The 18,746-nt window shown below is 33.1% G+C and overlaps 1 protein-coding gene across 3 annotated transcripts in view; it reads right to left on the bottom strand.

Annotated features, from left to right (window-relative positions):
* LOC123711378 (myosin light chain kinase, smooth muscle) overlaps nt 1-18,391 on the bottom strand; it is a 34,397-nt gene extending 16,006 nt beyond the window's left edge. Inside the window, exons 1-4 of one of the 3 annotated variants that reach the window (XM_045663983.1) lie at nt 18,180-18,391; nt 7,141-7,184; nt 3,808-3,898; nt 1,644-1,847 (exon numbers count right to left, since the gene is read on the bottom strand). In XM_045663983.1, coding sequence (XP_045519939.1) covers nt 1,644-1,847; nt 3,808-3,898; nt 7,141-7,174 — 329 coding nt within the window. In that variant the 5' untranslated portion in view covers nt 7,175-7,184; nt 18,180-18,391. Of the gene's footprint in view, nt 1-1,643; nt 1,848-2,480; nt 2,560-3,807; nt 3,899-7,140; nt 7,185-18,179 lie in introns of those variants that run through there. The other 2 variants (XM_045664127.1, XM_045664065.1) reach the window with 2 other exon arrangements.
* Nucleotides 18,392-18,746: the final 355 nt, after the last annotated feature.

The following is an 18,746-nucleotide window of genomic DNA, read 5'->3' as shown; positions in this document are numbered from 1 at the left end:
CGTTTGTTTAAGGAATTATTTTCAGATTTCTTTTTATTTATCTACCTTTTTGTAATCTGTTTTGGCTTTGTATATTGTTTAAGTGTTATCTTTGATAGTGTATGTATATGTGTAGCTGTATGATTACTTATAAATAAAATTCAATAAATTCATATAAGTACACCTATGAACGTCAGAAAAAAATATCGGTTCTCATTAACACATTGTTTCGCTCGCGATAATTTCAATAAGCCAATGTTTGATGACAAAAGTACCGACATCAAAAACTCTATGACAATTTATTTTCAATTTCCTAAATTATGTTATAAAATTAAACAACAGATTAAAAATAAATTAAAAAAAACGCGTTATTAAACGCCTATCTGGTATATAATTCGCATTGTCAAGCGAATAAGGATTTTATAATAAAAAATACTAGTAAAAATTAAAATTGAATATAATTGAGTCTAATTTTTTTTATGAATTATAATGTTCACCGTAATTGTCAGTATATTTTAGACGTACTGTAACTATATATATAAATTACGATTATGCAATTATTTTGGCTTCATTGCTTCAGAAAATAATTGTATGACGGAAACGAAAATCTTGGCTGCGGTGTTTTCCGAAGCATCATTGGCTGAGTAATACTGGACTATAATAGTCTCATTTGTAATTTAATAGATGTAGTCTTGGCTCTAGTTTGGGACGATGCGTGTGCGCCAGAATAAGTAGTCTTGTGTATTTAATCTTGTCTTGTAGGCCTTTAACACTTCTGCCTCTTCACACTATATTTTACAGATTATACAGCAGGTACTGACCATCTTTTTAAGAGGCTGGTGGCTATATTGGACTAAAGAAGTCCTTAGGTAACTGTTCACCAGCCTTCTATCGCGGACAGACTACATAGAGGCTTCTGTTTGTCAAATCTAATACATAGAAAGTCGAACTTAGCACGTGACGCCCGTCGTCAAAATCCCTTCATTTAAGATTTTTTAGCTTTATATAAATATATATTTATAGATACTATAATTAATTTGCACATGAACACACAATGCCAGAGCCGCAAATGCGTTGCCTTTTAAGAATTTTTTCACTCTTTGCTTGAAGGACATATTAAGTATACCAAATTGACCTATCCTTATTAAAAAGCCCAAATGACGATAAATAAAAACAAAATTCCTTGAGTTAACTCGATTTAGATTGTTGATAGCCTTATCAAAATGTAGCGATAACTTATCGGTTTTTAATGCTAACGATTTCAAAAATCGATTACGGCTTTATCACAAATATATAAAATCCGGTCAGAAAAAATAATTGTTTCGTTTTTCATTTGTTTATTTATTAGTTTAGCGTTATTGTAAGTGGGTATATCAATCTTATGTCCGAGGTTTCGAGTCCCTGTATAAATCTTAAATTTTCTCTCTGTTTTTCTTAATGTTAATAAGTTAATAAACGTAAAGTGAGTAAAAGATGAAGTGTTTCTTTGTTACGTTACACACGTTGTACACGTTAATCACATGAACAACTGTTTAGATCATTTTTTTTATATTAGGTCCACTATTTGTAATATATAACGCTACTTACCGCGTGGCATTACTAGTTTTAATATGAAAGACTTAAAAACATTCTCTTTGCAAATATTGATAATTTAAATTACTCACAGTTCCAATACGACGCACATATATTTGCCCCAATCATAAGCGTCATACAGCTGAATAAGGCGAGGGTGGCGAAGTCTCCTCATCACATCCACTTCGCGCTCCACGTTTCTCCTCTCATCTCTTCTGTTCACGGACACCAGTTTTGCAGCGAGCTCCAGTCCTGTACTCTTCTCTCGGCAAAGGTACACCGTACCGAATTTTCCTCTGAAATAAGAAACTTATGTTAGTTCTAAATTTACATTATGGGTTATACCTTGGTGATTTGTAGGAAAATTGTAACGTGCCAGATTTAATGTGCTCATTTTTTTATACATGTTGATATCGATTTTATATAATTTTACAGTTAACACAAAGACTTCAATGATTTTATTGATCTAATATCTATATTTGCAAAATAATTGTGAGTCTGTTGACACTTAATAAATAGAAACAACATATAGGTAGAAAATATTATTTAAAAACAGCGCGCTATGTACATATTATTATAGTTTGACAGTTACGGTCGCAAGACTATTTTACTTTACTTTTAGGCTTTTCGTGCGTAAGAAACGATGAGATGTAATGGTCCGGCAAATAAGTTTATCAGTAGAGATACATAAAAATGGTTTTTACTCATAGTAACAACGTGAACCTTTCCTAACCCTAACTCTCGGCGACGTCCCGAATTACCTTCTTGGAAATTTACAATTTTGGAAATAAACCCTATATTACCCAGTGATAATGTATCTATCATAATGTTAAAAAGATTCTTTAAATTGGCCCAGTTTTGTTAGATTTCTTCTTTACATACAGAAATCTTTCAATATTCTAACTCGTATATAAAACGTATATACTTACAAAGGCGACTTTCTGTCCCAACTAAGCTGTACTACATATCAGCCATTCTGACTCTAAGTTAACCTGTTTGACAAGATGGTATTGCATTACCGGATTAGGATATTTTATTACGCTTAGGCGTGGAATAGACAACAAACTACTTAACACTGACTGTTGAACTCTGAAATATAAAAATATATACCCTCACTTTAACACCATCACTCAAATTAGGTATTACTTAGTTAAATTTATTAATTAATTTGAATCCTTTTTGTAAATATTATGTATTCCTTAGCTATATATTTAGTAAAATTGTTTTTTGTTACATATATTTTAAGTTTGCTCTAGGACGAATATATATTCGAGCACTATAATAAACATTACATTAAGTTTATGTATTAATTTAATATACACGACCTCCACATTCTTCCATTTATCTCTCATGTTCGCTACTGTTATCCAATCTTTCTGGTGGGGGTTTCTTCCCACTGGGCTATTCCAGAGGCGGGTATTTTTGACCCATCTGTCATCATCAACGCGGGCAATGTAACCGGCCCATTTTTATTGTGAACTTGTGTTCACTCAACTAACTAACTCACAGTGATTGCCTGGGAGAGATCGCTCGAAAACGATATGGTTGCCCTATCCTCCTTTTTATTCAATTATGTCATTGAATAAAAACCTTGCAACCAAATATTAAAAAGAAAAAAATAAATATACTGATGTGGTACAGACATTTTACGATTTCAACATAGGTGTTATGATGAAAACACTGTAAAATGCGTAAATCTTTCGCAATAACTACTTTACGAGATAAGAAACTGAAAAACTATCTTTTGTCTTTTAATATTAGTGTAGACTTAATAATGGTTGTTCAACTTATCCTTGATAAGCTTCTATCTTTAGATTGTCTATAAATTGTATATATCCCTTTATTATAGATTATAAAAACAGAAACGTAGGATGTACTTACTTGTGACTCGTCGTGCGATTGCTTTGTTTTTCAATTACATCTAACTATCAATATGAATAATTTTTTTGTTATATTGTTTATTAATTTTGATTATATGGATGCGATATTATTTTATTATTTCAGCCATACAACGCGCGGAGGCGATGAGAACTTGGAGAAACATGGCCGTTCACCAACCAGATGGACCTATCAAGTGAAACACTCATCGTCGTCAAAACTGTACACAATCATAAGAGAGGCGTTGGACAGAAACCGGTGCAAATAGCCCGCTCTAGAAGCTTCCTTGCTGACCACGACTCTTAGGCATGAACTGCCGATTAAAGAGAGAGATTTGCAGGCGAACGTGTTTTCACGGGTGTCAGCTGATAAACTCACCGTCCTATCTCGGAGAGCATGTCGTAGTAGTCGTTGACATCTGTATTCCTCTTAATTGTGACATCTCGGCATGGAAATGGCGGTTCGATTTCTGTAAAAATATGTATTTATATGAATCCATGTTTTATTATAGTGTTGAGCTTTCATGGCATGTCATGTGTCATTATCACATTAGAAATACCTATTTTAGTTTTTCTTTTCTTACACAGCTTATATCGTTTATTGAAACATAAACGTAACAATCAAATATATAGTATTAACAATTTTCTTAATCTACAAAGTAATCATAAAAATAACTGAAAGAAAATTCAAACAAATTCAAAAAGTTTGGTCCCTGTGGCAGTGTACCTTTAACGCTGCATTTCCTCGCTATATTGTGATACTTATTCGTTGAGCGAGGAAACCAACCACCACCAGTTTAGTTTAGTTGGATCTTTTCTAAAGAAGGATTCCATAATAGTTGCAGCTCTGTCAGTATTATATTGACAAAGAATTTAGGATGTTATCTTAGGTTCAAAACATCTGAATACAATTCCATGGTTTATTTTTAATGTCGCCGCATACGCAATTGATTTCGCATCTGCTTAGAAATGATTCCATACAAATGTTATTGGATTCCGTTTAATAATTATCAAGATATCAACTGAAATGTCTCGGAAAGAATCGAACCGTAGCTTGTTGACCAAATCAATTTTAAATTTAACATTAACGTTCTGTAATACCCTATATTATAGTTCAAGTAACTTTTAAAAAACACTTGATCCGTATAAGTATTATTAACATCTTGACACAAGATGAAAGTCGATATTTCTAAGCCTGACAGAATGACAGTTTCCTATGAACTTTAATGTACACCTTTCACGCGAATTGACATTTAAAAGTTAATTAAGATGTATGAAAAAACCCGTTTTAGAAAGTGCTAATTTGAACTGGGTTATCATGGGAAATATATCAGATTACAAATTCTCATGCTTAAATGATTAGTTAATTACAAATAAACACTTAATTTATTTAATTCATAGTAACTGGTTTTTATTCGAAATGTTTAACCAGTTGCAATATCTGCTCACAACCTGGAGTTATATATTAAAAATTATACGAATAAATCACGTAGCACGCAGTAAGACAAATGATCACAAATCAAATGTCATCGTGCCTAACCGGCGCATGAGTCGAAAATATAGTGGAATTCGTTCTTCTGCCAAAAACCGAATGCTTTTGTTTATTTATTTAACGTTCAGGGATTTAGTTATTCCAGACGCGTGGGAGTTGATCAAGATAACTTTAATAGAATATTGTCTTTTATTGGTGTAAGTGTAACCTCCATTAAACCTCTGACGATTCAATACACTAAAAAATGCCATAAATTCAGAGGTTTACACGAAACAGTATAATTGTAATTAGACTTTGATTATAATTAAAAAGAACAATTCTGACAATAATAATCAAGTGGCACTACAACCTTTACGTTTTTTCGTACAGTAGAACGGGCAGGAGGCTCACCTGTTAGGCGTTGCCAACCTTTTAGGAATTTATATTTCTTCTATAATGTCGATATGATTGAAAATTCTAAGACTTTCTTGATATATTGCTCGCGACATTGAAAAATCTACACCAAGAAACATAACGCAAAACCACTATGCCATAGCATAATTTTTTCGTATCTTGCCTAATTATATCGGCGTCGTGTCATTTTAAGTAGGGAAAAGTTGAACAACTTGGCTTTTATCCAGCACTTTACAAATAGTTTTTATTTTGCAATAATACGCGTCATATCCGTGTATAAATACGTGCTACGATTATGTATAAGGTTCATTCATTTTCAAAACAGATAGACCGCAATGACGCACAGTTACAAAACTGCGAACTAAAATACGACGGAACATTTCTAAATGTTGTTGACACATTGCAGTAGTGTTGTCCTAGTGGCTTTAGCGGTTGACTGTCATCCCTAAGGTCGTAGGTTCGATCCCCGGCTGAGCACCAATAGACTTTCTTTCTATGTGCGCATTTAACAAAGGACGGTGAAGGGAAACATTGTGAGGAAACCAACTTGCCTTACAGTGATTTATTTTATTTTGATTTTATTAATATATGATTCATAGTGGACTCGGTCTTGCCAGACTTTTAACTGTTCCACAGCACGGTGGAAGTTGGAGCGAAATTAATTCAATTGAATTTTTTGGAATTCCAAATGAATTTTCTATAATAGCAAACCTCGAACCAGTCCTGTACTTTTTTGAATTGTAAAAAACCACTTTCTCTAATAAGTTGCTTTGTACAAGTTCTAGTGAATCAAGATGAAAAAAATGTCAAATGTTCATTCAGAGCGAATGTAACAGAGTAACGGTAACAGTTTACCTAATCATAAAACGATGCAATTTCGAGTTAGGTGCAGTAATCTATCGGTGAGTCAATGCAAATCTCCTAAGTTAAGTTAACTGGCAAATGGTCACAGAATGTTGACAGATATGTGTGAATTAAGACAGTTGGCAGTCATAAATATTTAAGCGAAGAGATTCAATAGAAATGAATTCAGGACTGATGTGTAATTTGTGAAACTCAAAGCTTATCAACAAACCAAAAGGCTTAAGTTTAAAGTGTGCCTTTGCTCCGTTCAATTGTGATTAGTCAACGTCCAATGCGCGTTGACACACGACATGATACGTCATGTTATTGCGTCCGTTTGACCAACCGTTTGTGAGTGTCTATGAGCGGCTTCTTGCCCGTTTGCCCCCTGTTACTTTAAAGATAATGAGTATGATTTACAGTTAACATGTGAATCTGGCGTCAACTTCAAAATCAGTGCATTTATGACGAAAAGTAAATTCGGCTAAATAAAGTAAATTATGAAAATTAACCGGCGCCAGCGCAGACTAAACAATCGACATAAAGGTTAGAGCACATTGCACCCACACGAATAATTGAACCACTGCCAAGCCACTGTCAATGTTCTTAAAGCACTTGACCAGATCGTAATGCAAGTCAATGAGGTTATCAGAAATTGAGTCATCGGGATACAGGGAACTAGGACCTGCATTGGTACTCTATAGTTCCAAAAGTTATAGCAATACCCATCTCGGCATTCGTATCGAATTTCATTCACATTGTTTCACATTGTCAGTAGGCTCGCAAGTGCGTTGCCGGCCTTTTTAGAATTGGTACTTTCTTGAAGGAATTTTAAGTTGGAAATTTGAAATGGTTTGGAAATACTTCAGTCGGCAGCTGGTTCAACATGGTGGTGGTGCGCTAACTATCTCTTTCAGAAGAGTATTTAACAACAAAAACAGAATTATGGTAAGAGTAAGGACAATTAAAGAATAAAATTCTTACCTCCAACAGGATCTGTCTCATCAACGTGGATCATCGCGGATGATCTGAAAGGAAACAAAAAAGGAAAATTAACTAGAAATCAAATTTAATGAAAATATAAACATTAATGCTAAAAAAAATTAAAACATTATTATGATCATAGATAATTTCATTGTGAACAGAAGTAATTTTTTCTCTGCTATTGGTGTAATTATGACAATATAATGAATGACAAAGAGACTTTAAAGCTCTTCAATTTAAGCTTTTATTTTTCTTCAAGACAAGTTTTTGTGTTGTTCCCACGAGAATGTAACTGCGTGCTCCTATTTCACCATGCCTCCTGCTGATAGAGGACAAATCTTTGTTTTTAATTTATTTTATTATTATTAATTACTTAAGATGTCACGTGGAACATGTTGTAATGGTTGCAGATCCTTACAAACGTTGTGCAAAACAAAAAAAACGTGGCGATTAAAAAGTGTGGCGGAGAGTTTATTGCCAGTTCTTCTATTCCGTCCTACGCCCTTGATATGAGACCTGGCAGTAAATGTAAAATTAGAAGCATTTCATATACATTTCTGTATTTGACGTTCATAAATGTACATTATGATGTATGAATGTACCTATATGAATAAATTGAAAAATTTTGTAATTTTAATTTCTATTAATATATATATATATATATATACTAATTGAAATATTTAAAGTAATTAGTAATGTCGGAACAATTGTATTGCTATTTCTTTAGTATAATTGTTTTTTATATATAATTATATACAACAAAACTATTTAATTAATTATGTATAACTAGTAAATGGTAGTAGCTATTTGTAGTGTAGTATAGTAAAGCTGTAGGACGAAATAAATAAATTGTTACGATAATAAGTTTTTAAATAAAACAAAAGCCCTGAAGTACTTTCTAGGTGATGACTAAGTGAGATTTACTAAAATTGCCAACGAGCCAAAATCAAGGCCACCTCTGTTTATTTAAAATTTAGACAAACAAGTGTCTTAATACCTACCGATGAAACCAGGTCATCTATTTAAGTCGCACGGCCGACTAAGGATCTCAAACATTCAATTACACGACAGATACAAATTGCTTATCAGATTTATATCTCAAATCTTAGGCAAAATTATTTATGTAATGCGATTTTTTTTAAATATTTAAATACGCTTAATATCGTTTGATTAGTCTCAAGTCATAGATATTACCTTCAAAATAAAAAGACTTAAATGGCGATGGGCTGGACACATGACAAGAGGAAAAGACAAATTGAGTGTAATTGTGACACGATGAGACCCTAGGGATGGCAAAAGGAGTACAGAAAGACCACAAAAAGATGGGAAGACGACTACAGTCAAGTGGCAGGAGTGATGTGGAATAGAGTGGCCCAAGAAATATATGAATGGAAAACGTTGGAGGAGGCCTTTGCTATCCTATATGATATGATCTATCGACGTGTGTCGATCTGAATAAAAGGCTATATATTATTATATCGTTTGATTAGATCTCACAATAACACTATTTCTTATTGTGACATATATTGTTTTACACATGTACCGTGTACCATGGAATAATTGTAATCTAGTTATCTACAACACAGGGGCTACCTAGAGTAGATAAATTTTGTCATAACCATACTCTTGCCATGAATAAAATGTTATTTATTTATGTTCTAGTTTCCACTCGCAGCAGTAGATTATAATATTTTTTCCGAGTTCAATATTAATTGTTACACTTACCTTGTTATACACAAACATAAAACTAATAAAACCCAAATTATGACCTTACAAAAATTCAGTAGATTTTGTGTTATTCAAACAGACAGAAGGAGCCGGGGGACTAATAACTAACTGAATAATTTTATAATTACTAAAGATTTCAAAGGTTACAGAGCAGTTTTAGTATATAATATAATGTTTTGTAGGTATTGTACTCATAGTTATTATAGTTGTCATTGAAACATAATTAAGTAAAACTGCCCTTTGTTAAATAGCAGATTTCACACATAATCATCACGTTTAAATTTCACGATTTTCGAGGAAATCTTAAAAATTTTCCAAAGCGTTTTCAGTACACTATCTGGAACCAGCTGCCGATGTATTTCCGAACCGATTCGACTTAGGGTTCTTCTGGAATAGAGCGTACCTACCAATGATTAAAAGGCCGGCAACGCACTTGCGAGCCCTCTGGCAAAGTATATGCACGGCACTATCACTTAACCAATAAATACTCATTTACGAAAAACAAATGATGTATTCTATCATAAACGTTTCGTTTCTAAAGAAAACCGCGATTGTTCCGGCATTTTACGATTCGTAAAAACAAAAACGGATCAAGGTCGTCCATATATTATGGTACGTGTGAAAATGTAGTATTAATATTTCATAATTTAAAAGAAAACTCATTAATGACACGTTTGTGATAAGAAGTAACTCAATTTGAAATTTGAAAAACGTGGCCAAGGTCTCGCAACTAACATGATCACGAGTTTAATGTACGTGTTGAAAGCCTTTTAACAGACAATTATTATTTTCAAAGGTATATAATTCCAGGCGTATTTAATACCGTATTTTTTTGTGTTTTTATAACACTATCTGAATAGAGACAAGAAAACCTATCATCGAAATGTTAACAAGGACAGGAGAATTAATCTAAAAATATTTCGGTATTAGTAAGTATCGCTGGCCATACTAAAATAAAGATAAACTAAATTTATAATTTAATAATCTACAGATAAATAAAACATAAATCTCTAGATCGTATGGAGCACCGATTATAATCCACCTATAATACGTTGCTTCATACAGACCACATCATATAGGTACGTACGTGATGTCTGTGCTACATCTTGAAGAATGCCGTCATGTCCTCGATATTGAACCGGACAGAGAGGGACAAAAAACCGGGACACTTTACAGTTCCAGCAATCACAAATGCCCTAGCTGATTTATCCTCAGCGTTTTCTTATCGTTGGGCACTAAAACAGCCCACGTTCGTAATGTTGTTCACAGATAATGTGACTGGAAAGAGGTGACATGTTGATACCACGCAAAGGAAAAACTATTGCGTTCGTCAGAATTAAAGGGATGTACAATTTATTATATGCAGAAGTTGAAAGCTAATCACGTAAACTGCTATGAATTGTCTTGAAGCTCATAAATAAATAAATAAAACAAACGGTTTTACAGTGTTTTGTGAGAAGATTTGATTTCGACTTCGACATAACCTCAATATTAAAGTTACGTTCTATTACATCGTAAAAATACGGATTCAGATTATTCGATTTGTTCTAAAAAAGTGTCTTGGACGAAGCACAGGCTTTCTCGAGTCAAGGTGAAATTCTTCGGCAACGTGGGCGGTTGATTGTTGACTGATAGCCAAAAAAATGATCTGCTATATTAACGTGTTGTCGCCATGTTGGCTTACTTCCGGTTCATGGGCCTTAGATTGTATTAATTAGACAATGTGGTGACGGACAACTGAGCTTTTTATAGTGGTGTTATTTGCGTGTTTTTAATCATTTATCTGACGGGAATAAATGAGTGTTAAAATTTTGTAAGTTAAATTTTGATTAGATTTTTTATTTATTTACACTTCGTTACATTTAATTAAAAACAAATAACATAAATTATTAGGAATTCAACGGGCGGCCTTATCGCTAACAAGCGATATCTTCCGCCTGGAAGCCTGCCTGTTGTCTTATAGTTAGGCAACCATAGTAAGGAATAAACAAAAAAAATACTCAGGGTAAAGTGGAAGAAGTGCCTAACTAAATCAACAAAAATAAAATTACAAGTAACACTGAAAAATTACACAATTACCAAACTTAATCTAAAATAAAATAAACGAAAAACTCAAAGCTTTTTATATTCATATTTTACGATAAAAATTCATCAATTATTTGAAATCATTTAAAGACAAAAATAATACCAACTTATTAAGAGGCAAGGCAAAAGTCTGAACAGCTATAAATCTAAAGTCAGTCAATAAACTTCAATATTTGATCAATACATCAATACGTTTACCCACGCATCGGTCACAAATTATAGGTGTCTATGATTTTCTATTTGTAGTGTGGGTCTCTAAGATGTCTCATATAGTAAGAATCTCAGTTAACGGTATTTAGACAAAGAATCATTAACAAATATTTATGGCATTAATAAGTCAATATCAATAAGTTCCTTTTAAATAGAAACATTTTGATCAAAACTATCGTTTAACGAATAATTTGCCGCTCTAGCGACTTTATAATTACAATTAGTTAACAAAAGTATAATTGCAATTTTATCAGATATAGTTATCGATGACAAAATACTATTACGTAAAGAAAATTAAAGAAATGTGCAATAGAGTGTCAAACGGCTGGTCTGAGGCCTATATATATTTCCACTTCAGATGGAACAAACCATTGTACCTATTCGTGAATTGTTAGATGTGCCAATTACTTGTAATAATAATTTTCATATTATACCAATATTGGTTATGCAAAATTGATCTATTTTTTTACAGCATGGAGTTTAGGTAAATATTTCTTTATTAAATGCGGTATTGGGTTTTATTTTAAGAAAGAGAATCTTAATTTTTAATATTCGTTGTCGAATAATTCGTCAGCCCTCATTGGTTGTGTTGATTTGGTTGGTGATTAGATAGGTTGGTTACAGAGTATATTAGGTTAGTTTTTAATGACTTATTAGTCACAAGTTAGACTAGATCGTTGTAAAATTGTATGTTTGTGCAAATACAATTTATATTTAAAACTACTACTTCTAGTAATAACTACCACCAGAAACATTTGCCAATGGACGTGGATGTGAGGAAAGAGGTTATCAATTTTGTTGGGGTTTCCTTTTTTATATATTAGGGATCAAACGGGCAGGAGACTCACCTGATGTTAAGTGATAGCCACCCATGCATTGCCAGAATTTCTGAATAGGTATACTCGTTTCTTAAAGAACCCTAAATTTCCTAAGATTTCCGAACCAATTAGTGGTTCGGAAATCCTTCAGTGAGCAGCTGGTTCTACATAGAGGTGGTGCACGGCAAAAACCGCCTTAAATGTCACTCAGTTGTTAAACGACGGACGCACTGTAGCAAGTGTTCTAAAAATACGATTTTCATAGGATATGCACAATCGTAATGAATATCTGTCGGTTTGAAAGGAAATAGCCGTTATATCACTGTTATTGAAGATGCATCTATATTCAGCAGGCATGCCACGTCAGTGGTGTACGTCATTACTCATTGTGTACGCCTTAAGAGGCGCGAGGCGTCGTGGAATTATTTTAGCGGGGGGTAAAGTCCTTCGCTTGGCTGCAACTGTTTCTTCTAAGAATAAATTTGTAGTGGCAATATTGTCTATAGTTTACGCTATATTAAATTTTTTTCGCGGTTATCGTGGTAAGCGAGAGACTGTCGAATTGCCAGTCAATTCCGATGTTGCCATATTAGAGATAAATTTGCGAAGTTTGCAATATTCTGCCAGATTTTACCAATAAATGATCTCTGTTCGCTGTCTCATTTTAATATTCTAGAAGTAACTGAAGATGTATGTAGATATCTAGTAAATAGATATAGCGCATTATCCATGAGTAAATATTATTCATTGTTAAATAGCGTCATGGGTGGTTTATTTGCAATTGAATTAATACGTTCATAAGTGTACATTGTGTTATCTAAACGAATAAATGATTTTGATCTTTTTGAATTATCTAACATCTACAATGACTGCCTGCGTTTAGTGCTTGTAATCGAGAATTTTCACGACAAAAAATATTTTTCGGACTACACTCAAAGGGCTCCGCTATTCAGTGTAGACTTAGCCCCACAGACCCCGCGTCAAGCTCGACATTCATGGGGCGAGCTTGCGTAAGCGCATTTTCACCTCATAAAAATCTTTTACGGTTTACGGGGCTACAAACATCTTCTTATTTTTATTATTTAGTAATAATTCTATTACAAATAATGAAATTCTGTAATAATCTTAGTAGTAATAAGGTAAAATGAAATAATTATATTATTCGTATTCATGCCTATGATAATAAAAGCCTTTTGCTAAACTTTAACTTGAAAGAAAACATTTTTTTAACCGGATTAAAGCTATTTGTATTATTATTCAATGTGTAAAAGCTATGTTAACCAAAGACAATACTAAACTTTATCTTATTTAACTTTATTTAACCAATTTCTGTAAAGTTGCAAATATGAGATCATTTTTCGAAAAATAAGGTCATGAAGTTTCACTTCTTACGTGTGTACCTACACTAGTACATGCACACATTTTTTTATTCAATATATCGGTTTACATTGTAAAGAGCCAGATACTGTAGAAGAATATCATCATTAAGGATTTTATAGCGATTAGAGGCGTATTTGAAACAGCGCGTTTGAAATTGATTGGAATCTGTAAAGAGTTTGAATGCGCTTTCAGGATCAGGAAGTAGTATTCAAAAATATTTGTATTATTTATCAAGTAAGGAAAGATGCTTGGGCCGATTTTAACTGGGCGGTTATTTTATGATTTATATACGGATACTTTATAAATCATAAGGCGCTCTTTCCACATGACCGTATCCTACGAAGAGCGGTTCGATTCGTCGTCGATCAATCCCTTTCCGAGCTGCTGATCCCTTGGCGTGGCGTAGAGATGTGGAGTCACTCTGTATCTTCTACCGCATTTATCATTAAGATTGTTTAGAGGACTTGTTCGAATTAATACCTGCAGCTAAGCTTCATCAACGGACGTCGAGGCAGAATACGAAATTACACCCGTATCACCTCGACGTCCGTCGTTCCACTATGTGAAACCAGCTGCCCACGTCAGTGGGTAGTCAGTATTTCCAAACCAATGCGACTTAGGGTCCGATTCTTAAAAGGCCGGCAACGCACTCGCGATCCCTCTGGCATTGAGACCCCTTTGCCCCCTCTTCTATAACAAAATGAAGTTGAAATTTGAATGGCTATTGGGACACCAGAACGGGGTATGATCCAGGGCCCATGTTTGTCAAAGAGAGAATGAAGGAAGTAGTCCAATACGACCTTCAGCGATGAAGAACGTAATAAAAAAAATGTTATATTGAAACCAATTTTATATACTTTTATTTCCAGGTCAATATTGTACATGAATTATTCTTTAATTAATTAAATATCTAGTTGTGCTAATATTACAACTTCAGTTCCGGTGTCGACTTGTTAATTAATTTAAAGGATTTCAGTAAATTAAAGCATTATCAAGTGTTTTTTTTTTAATTTTAAATTCTGTTTAAATGTCTTTTTATTGTATAAAATATAGACTGTATTGTGAATGTATCATAGATAAGTACTAAATTATAGTTGTTTAAATATAATAAAAAACTAATGAATGTAATTTTAAATTGGAAAATACATTTCCCAATATATTATTTGTGTTAAATTTTTAATAATAGTGTCACATTAATAAAATCTGTAAGAAGTGTTAACAACGTTTCTTACATGTTTTTATTATTATTATTATAAAAATAAGATCAAGGATTCAATACAATTAATATATAAACATCACTCATCACATTAGGCTTAATTTTTAATTATTCCCTTTTATTAGAATAAATATAATAAAAAATTACTTTATTTGACTCAAAAACATTACATTTTGTACTTACATTCTAAAGGTTGTTAACATACAATAGGCAACGAAACGTTAAGATACAATATTCATTTTGGTTAACCTTGGGCATAATATACTTTTATGAGCACTAGCATTTAAACTAGGCCTAGTCTGTATCTTAAACGCCAAAAGAATATTACACATATATTAATCAAACCCCTTTACAGTGAGTTAAGGGGAAGTTATAATTTGACATTTCGCGTAACATTCAAAAGGCATTGTCCTAAAAATAAGAAACTGTAGTGCTAAAAGTCTTGTACGTTCTACTTGAGCCCAAAACCTCAATGTCAAAACCGGCTCAATAGAGCGCGGTTAATGAACCCTGCTTTCGAATCGAGCTGCCTCATAAACTCATACAGCCTTCGTATTGGACGTACAAAACTAATCCTTACATATAAATGATACCGATTTTTGTACAGTTTTCACCAATTCTTGAGGAACGTTAAGGTGAAATGTGTGTACTAATGGGTTTTCTGCTGTGCACGCGCTCGTATGGTAAAGGATCATGAGGAAAGTGTTATTCTTTAGAGTCCAAAAATCGACAGCTTGTGACATGCACAGTCATTTTGCCTGTTAGAAAAAACAAATGATCACGAAACAGATATAGAAATCCCAGACCTAAAACGTGGCAGCGCCACTAGTTTTTTGTTATATTATGTAGTATAACGATTATCGTTGAGGCGAAAAGTAACTAAATAAATGAAATCGACGCATTTTATATATAAGAACTTCTAATACCTAACATTACATACCTAGGTACACATGAGCTCTTCTAGATTGTGTCCCATAAACTATCTCAGAAACTAGTGAAGTATTTTACTTGGACTATTCTATATCTGATTTTAATTATACCTGCTTTAAAAATTATTTCTATATGAATTTAACCGTGAAAGGGGGCAAACGCCTACGGGACGCCCAAAAAGGGCAGTTATTCCAGCCCATGGATCCATTTTAGTGTCAACCCAGTTTAGTCCTTCTGAGGGAGAATTATACTTACTTTAAACAATTGGAGATCCGAAGAAAGACCCCGACTGGGGGTCTTTCTTCGGATCTTCCACACTTCGCTTGTAAGCTAAATAGATTATAATACTCAAATATTATTTCAACATAGAGGACGTTTTTGTGGTAATTATTTAATTATTTGTAAAAATAAGTTGGATTACTTATCACTTATGTCACAGAGATATAATTGAATGCAAATGCGTTGCTATCGGAGTCGCAATATCCGGTATTGAGTAATTAAATATGGTCCTGTTTTAGAATGAAGTAGACTTGCGACTTTGTCTACGAATCATAATACGATAAGCAATCATATTCGTAATCTCAAAAAATTTGAATGATTCCAAAAAATACTACATATTTTACTTGTTTTGCATCAACTTGTAGAAGAGAAGCAGGAAAAAAAGGAGCCAAAATTGCGTTAAAGATGTAAGAAAAATATTCAGAAAATTTAGCGCTGTAATAAGATTTTCTTTTGTAAAAGCGTATAAGTATAGGATTTGACATGAGGATCAAAATTTGTGCTAAGTGTCGTTCCTTGACTGAGACGTTGAAAATTCAACAAGACTTTAGACAATCGACAATATCTCTTTCTTGTACGATAATTATTAATATTTATTTTTATAAACTGTGCATTATCCATTAAAATACGTAATAACGATTTCTTATTCATATTAACACTTCGTTGCATGTACAGAAATATAATACAATTTATTTAAATAAAGAGCAATCGTCCCGCTGTCAAATGATCTCTTCCAGGCAACCACTATGAGTTTTTATTTTGAGATTGAATAGAATGAGATTAGATAAGCGCAGGAAGTGCAAAAATATATAAAACATATAGTTATTTAGACAAAGCGAATGGAAAAAAATAATGCAATTAAAACATATGGAACACTGATCAGGACGTTATTAAAAAAAGGACACATGAAAAAGAAATGGTGCTTATTTGTGTTGCTATTTCATGCGAAATGCGAGAAGGCCACAGACAATTATTTCACTTGTGCATATATATTATTTGCATTTTAACACTGAAAGTTGATGATTTAACATAAAACCAACATACTATTAACATATTTAATTTACTTATGAACCTGTTCACTGTGAAAATGAAATTAATTCACACATAACTGTTGTTTATTCTTACAAAAATTATCTATATGAGGAATATTTTACGCAAATTTTGACCTAGCTATGTCTTCGTATACCCATTTCAATTTATAAGTTTTCTAAGGAGCTGAAAAAAGTAGAAGCCCGAATTAAAAAAAAATGGTTAATTTATCGAGAGAGCATTTTATGACCGAAATAACGAGTGAAACTGAGGCCCTGATATATAATCTCCAAAGTAAGTGGCATCGGTTCTGGTCCCAGTGCTTCAAATAAACATTATGCAAGTCGAGACAGCGATATCCCGACATTTTTGTATGAAGTTCGATGCAGTTCTCTCAATATTCGTAGCGCTAATGTCGCAACCTTGTAACAAAGACTTATTTGGATCGGGATCGCTATTGGAGTTACAAAGCCTTTGGACTAATGCATAATTTACATTGTTTTCATATCATTGAAAGCATACAAAAGATTGTATGTATACAGTCGAACACGAGTTAACCTTGTTTATTTGAAAGCGCTAAGGAATTTCTGTCACTTACATCCGTTTACACAACCGTTTATAATTGCTATTATTATTAATATCAACTATAAATATATAGTCGATTCCCGGCGAAATAACTATTATTTTTTGGGCTGAAAGGGTTTCCACCTATTTGCCATAAAATTACTAGTGAATAACGTGAAATAGTAAACACTAATCCGGACTTTAAATAACGCTTTAGCATTGGTTCATGTTTGTTGTGCGTTTGTTTCCTGAAGATACTAAAGTTATTTTGAAAATCATGAACTGAAGATAGCTGACAAATGATCTTCTGATGGTGTTACTTAGTTTAATTGAACCACGTAATAACTAGAAATTATTATAAAGGGACGATCTATGATGTTTTTGGTATAAGGACAATTTATGATTACACGAGGAGTTGTAAACCAAACGGCCATCACGAAGAAGTCATCGTTCTTTGCCTATCCTAGCTAAACTTTAAAATTGCTTATCAATTAACCTTCACGTATCTAATGATGACACAACGAATATATGTCATACCTGTAAAACGTACACGATAAATATATTTTGCCAATGATATCTGAAGAATTTAATTGCCCAATAACAGAAGTTTCTATACCAGAAGTATAAAAACTAATTTATTAATACGTATAAAATACTGATTTTAGAGTTTGTGTACAAATATTGTTTGCTATTAATACTATAATTGTCTAGCTATTACTAACGGTATGTTCATTTTTTAGCGTTCCAAAATATGGCCTCTAAACTAAATGTTCATTAACAACTTTCAAACCGCTGCTTACCTTAAGTTCAGGACATACACATTACACAGTGTCCACTGATAAAAGGATTTTGTCACAATATTGCACAAGCACGACGTTCTTTCAGGCACTTGCACTAACACTGACGCATAAAACCAAAGAAAAAATAACAATTAATGTCTTTTAATTTTGTTTTCGCACGCTGCTGTCGCGTCGCGGGCTCTAAGCGTGACTGCCGACTGGTGGAGTGCGCGGGCGCTCGTCAGCAAATCTAATTTTATCGCGCGACTACGAGTAATACGAGATAAAGTCGTTCTTTGAGGAGTTTTTTTTTATTTTTTTCGTGCAACTCCAGACTGTTATTACTAGTAATTAAATTATCTCTTAATAATGAATAGTGATGATACTGGTTTATTTTTCGGGGGTCTTTGCGTAAATCTTATTAGGTGCTTCAGAATTACGAATGGGAAAGCCGACACCCGACGTCCCATTCGACCCTCTCTAGTTATGTCTATGACTACTGCTCCTGCAATAACTTATTAGAATAGAATAGCTTTAAGAAAACACTTTTTAAATTATAAACTTATAATTATTTAAATTTAAAATTAT

Source organism: Pieris brassicae, chromosome 1 (genome assembly GCF_905147105.1).
Source record: "Pieris brassicae chromosome 1, ilPieBrab1.1, whole genome shotgun sequence".
Classification (NCBI taxonomy): domain Eukaryota; kingdom Metazoa; phylum Arthropoda; class Insecta; order Lepidoptera; family Pieridae; genus Pieris; species Pieris brassicae.
This window is presented reverse-complemented; position numbering and strand designations above follow the sequence as displayed.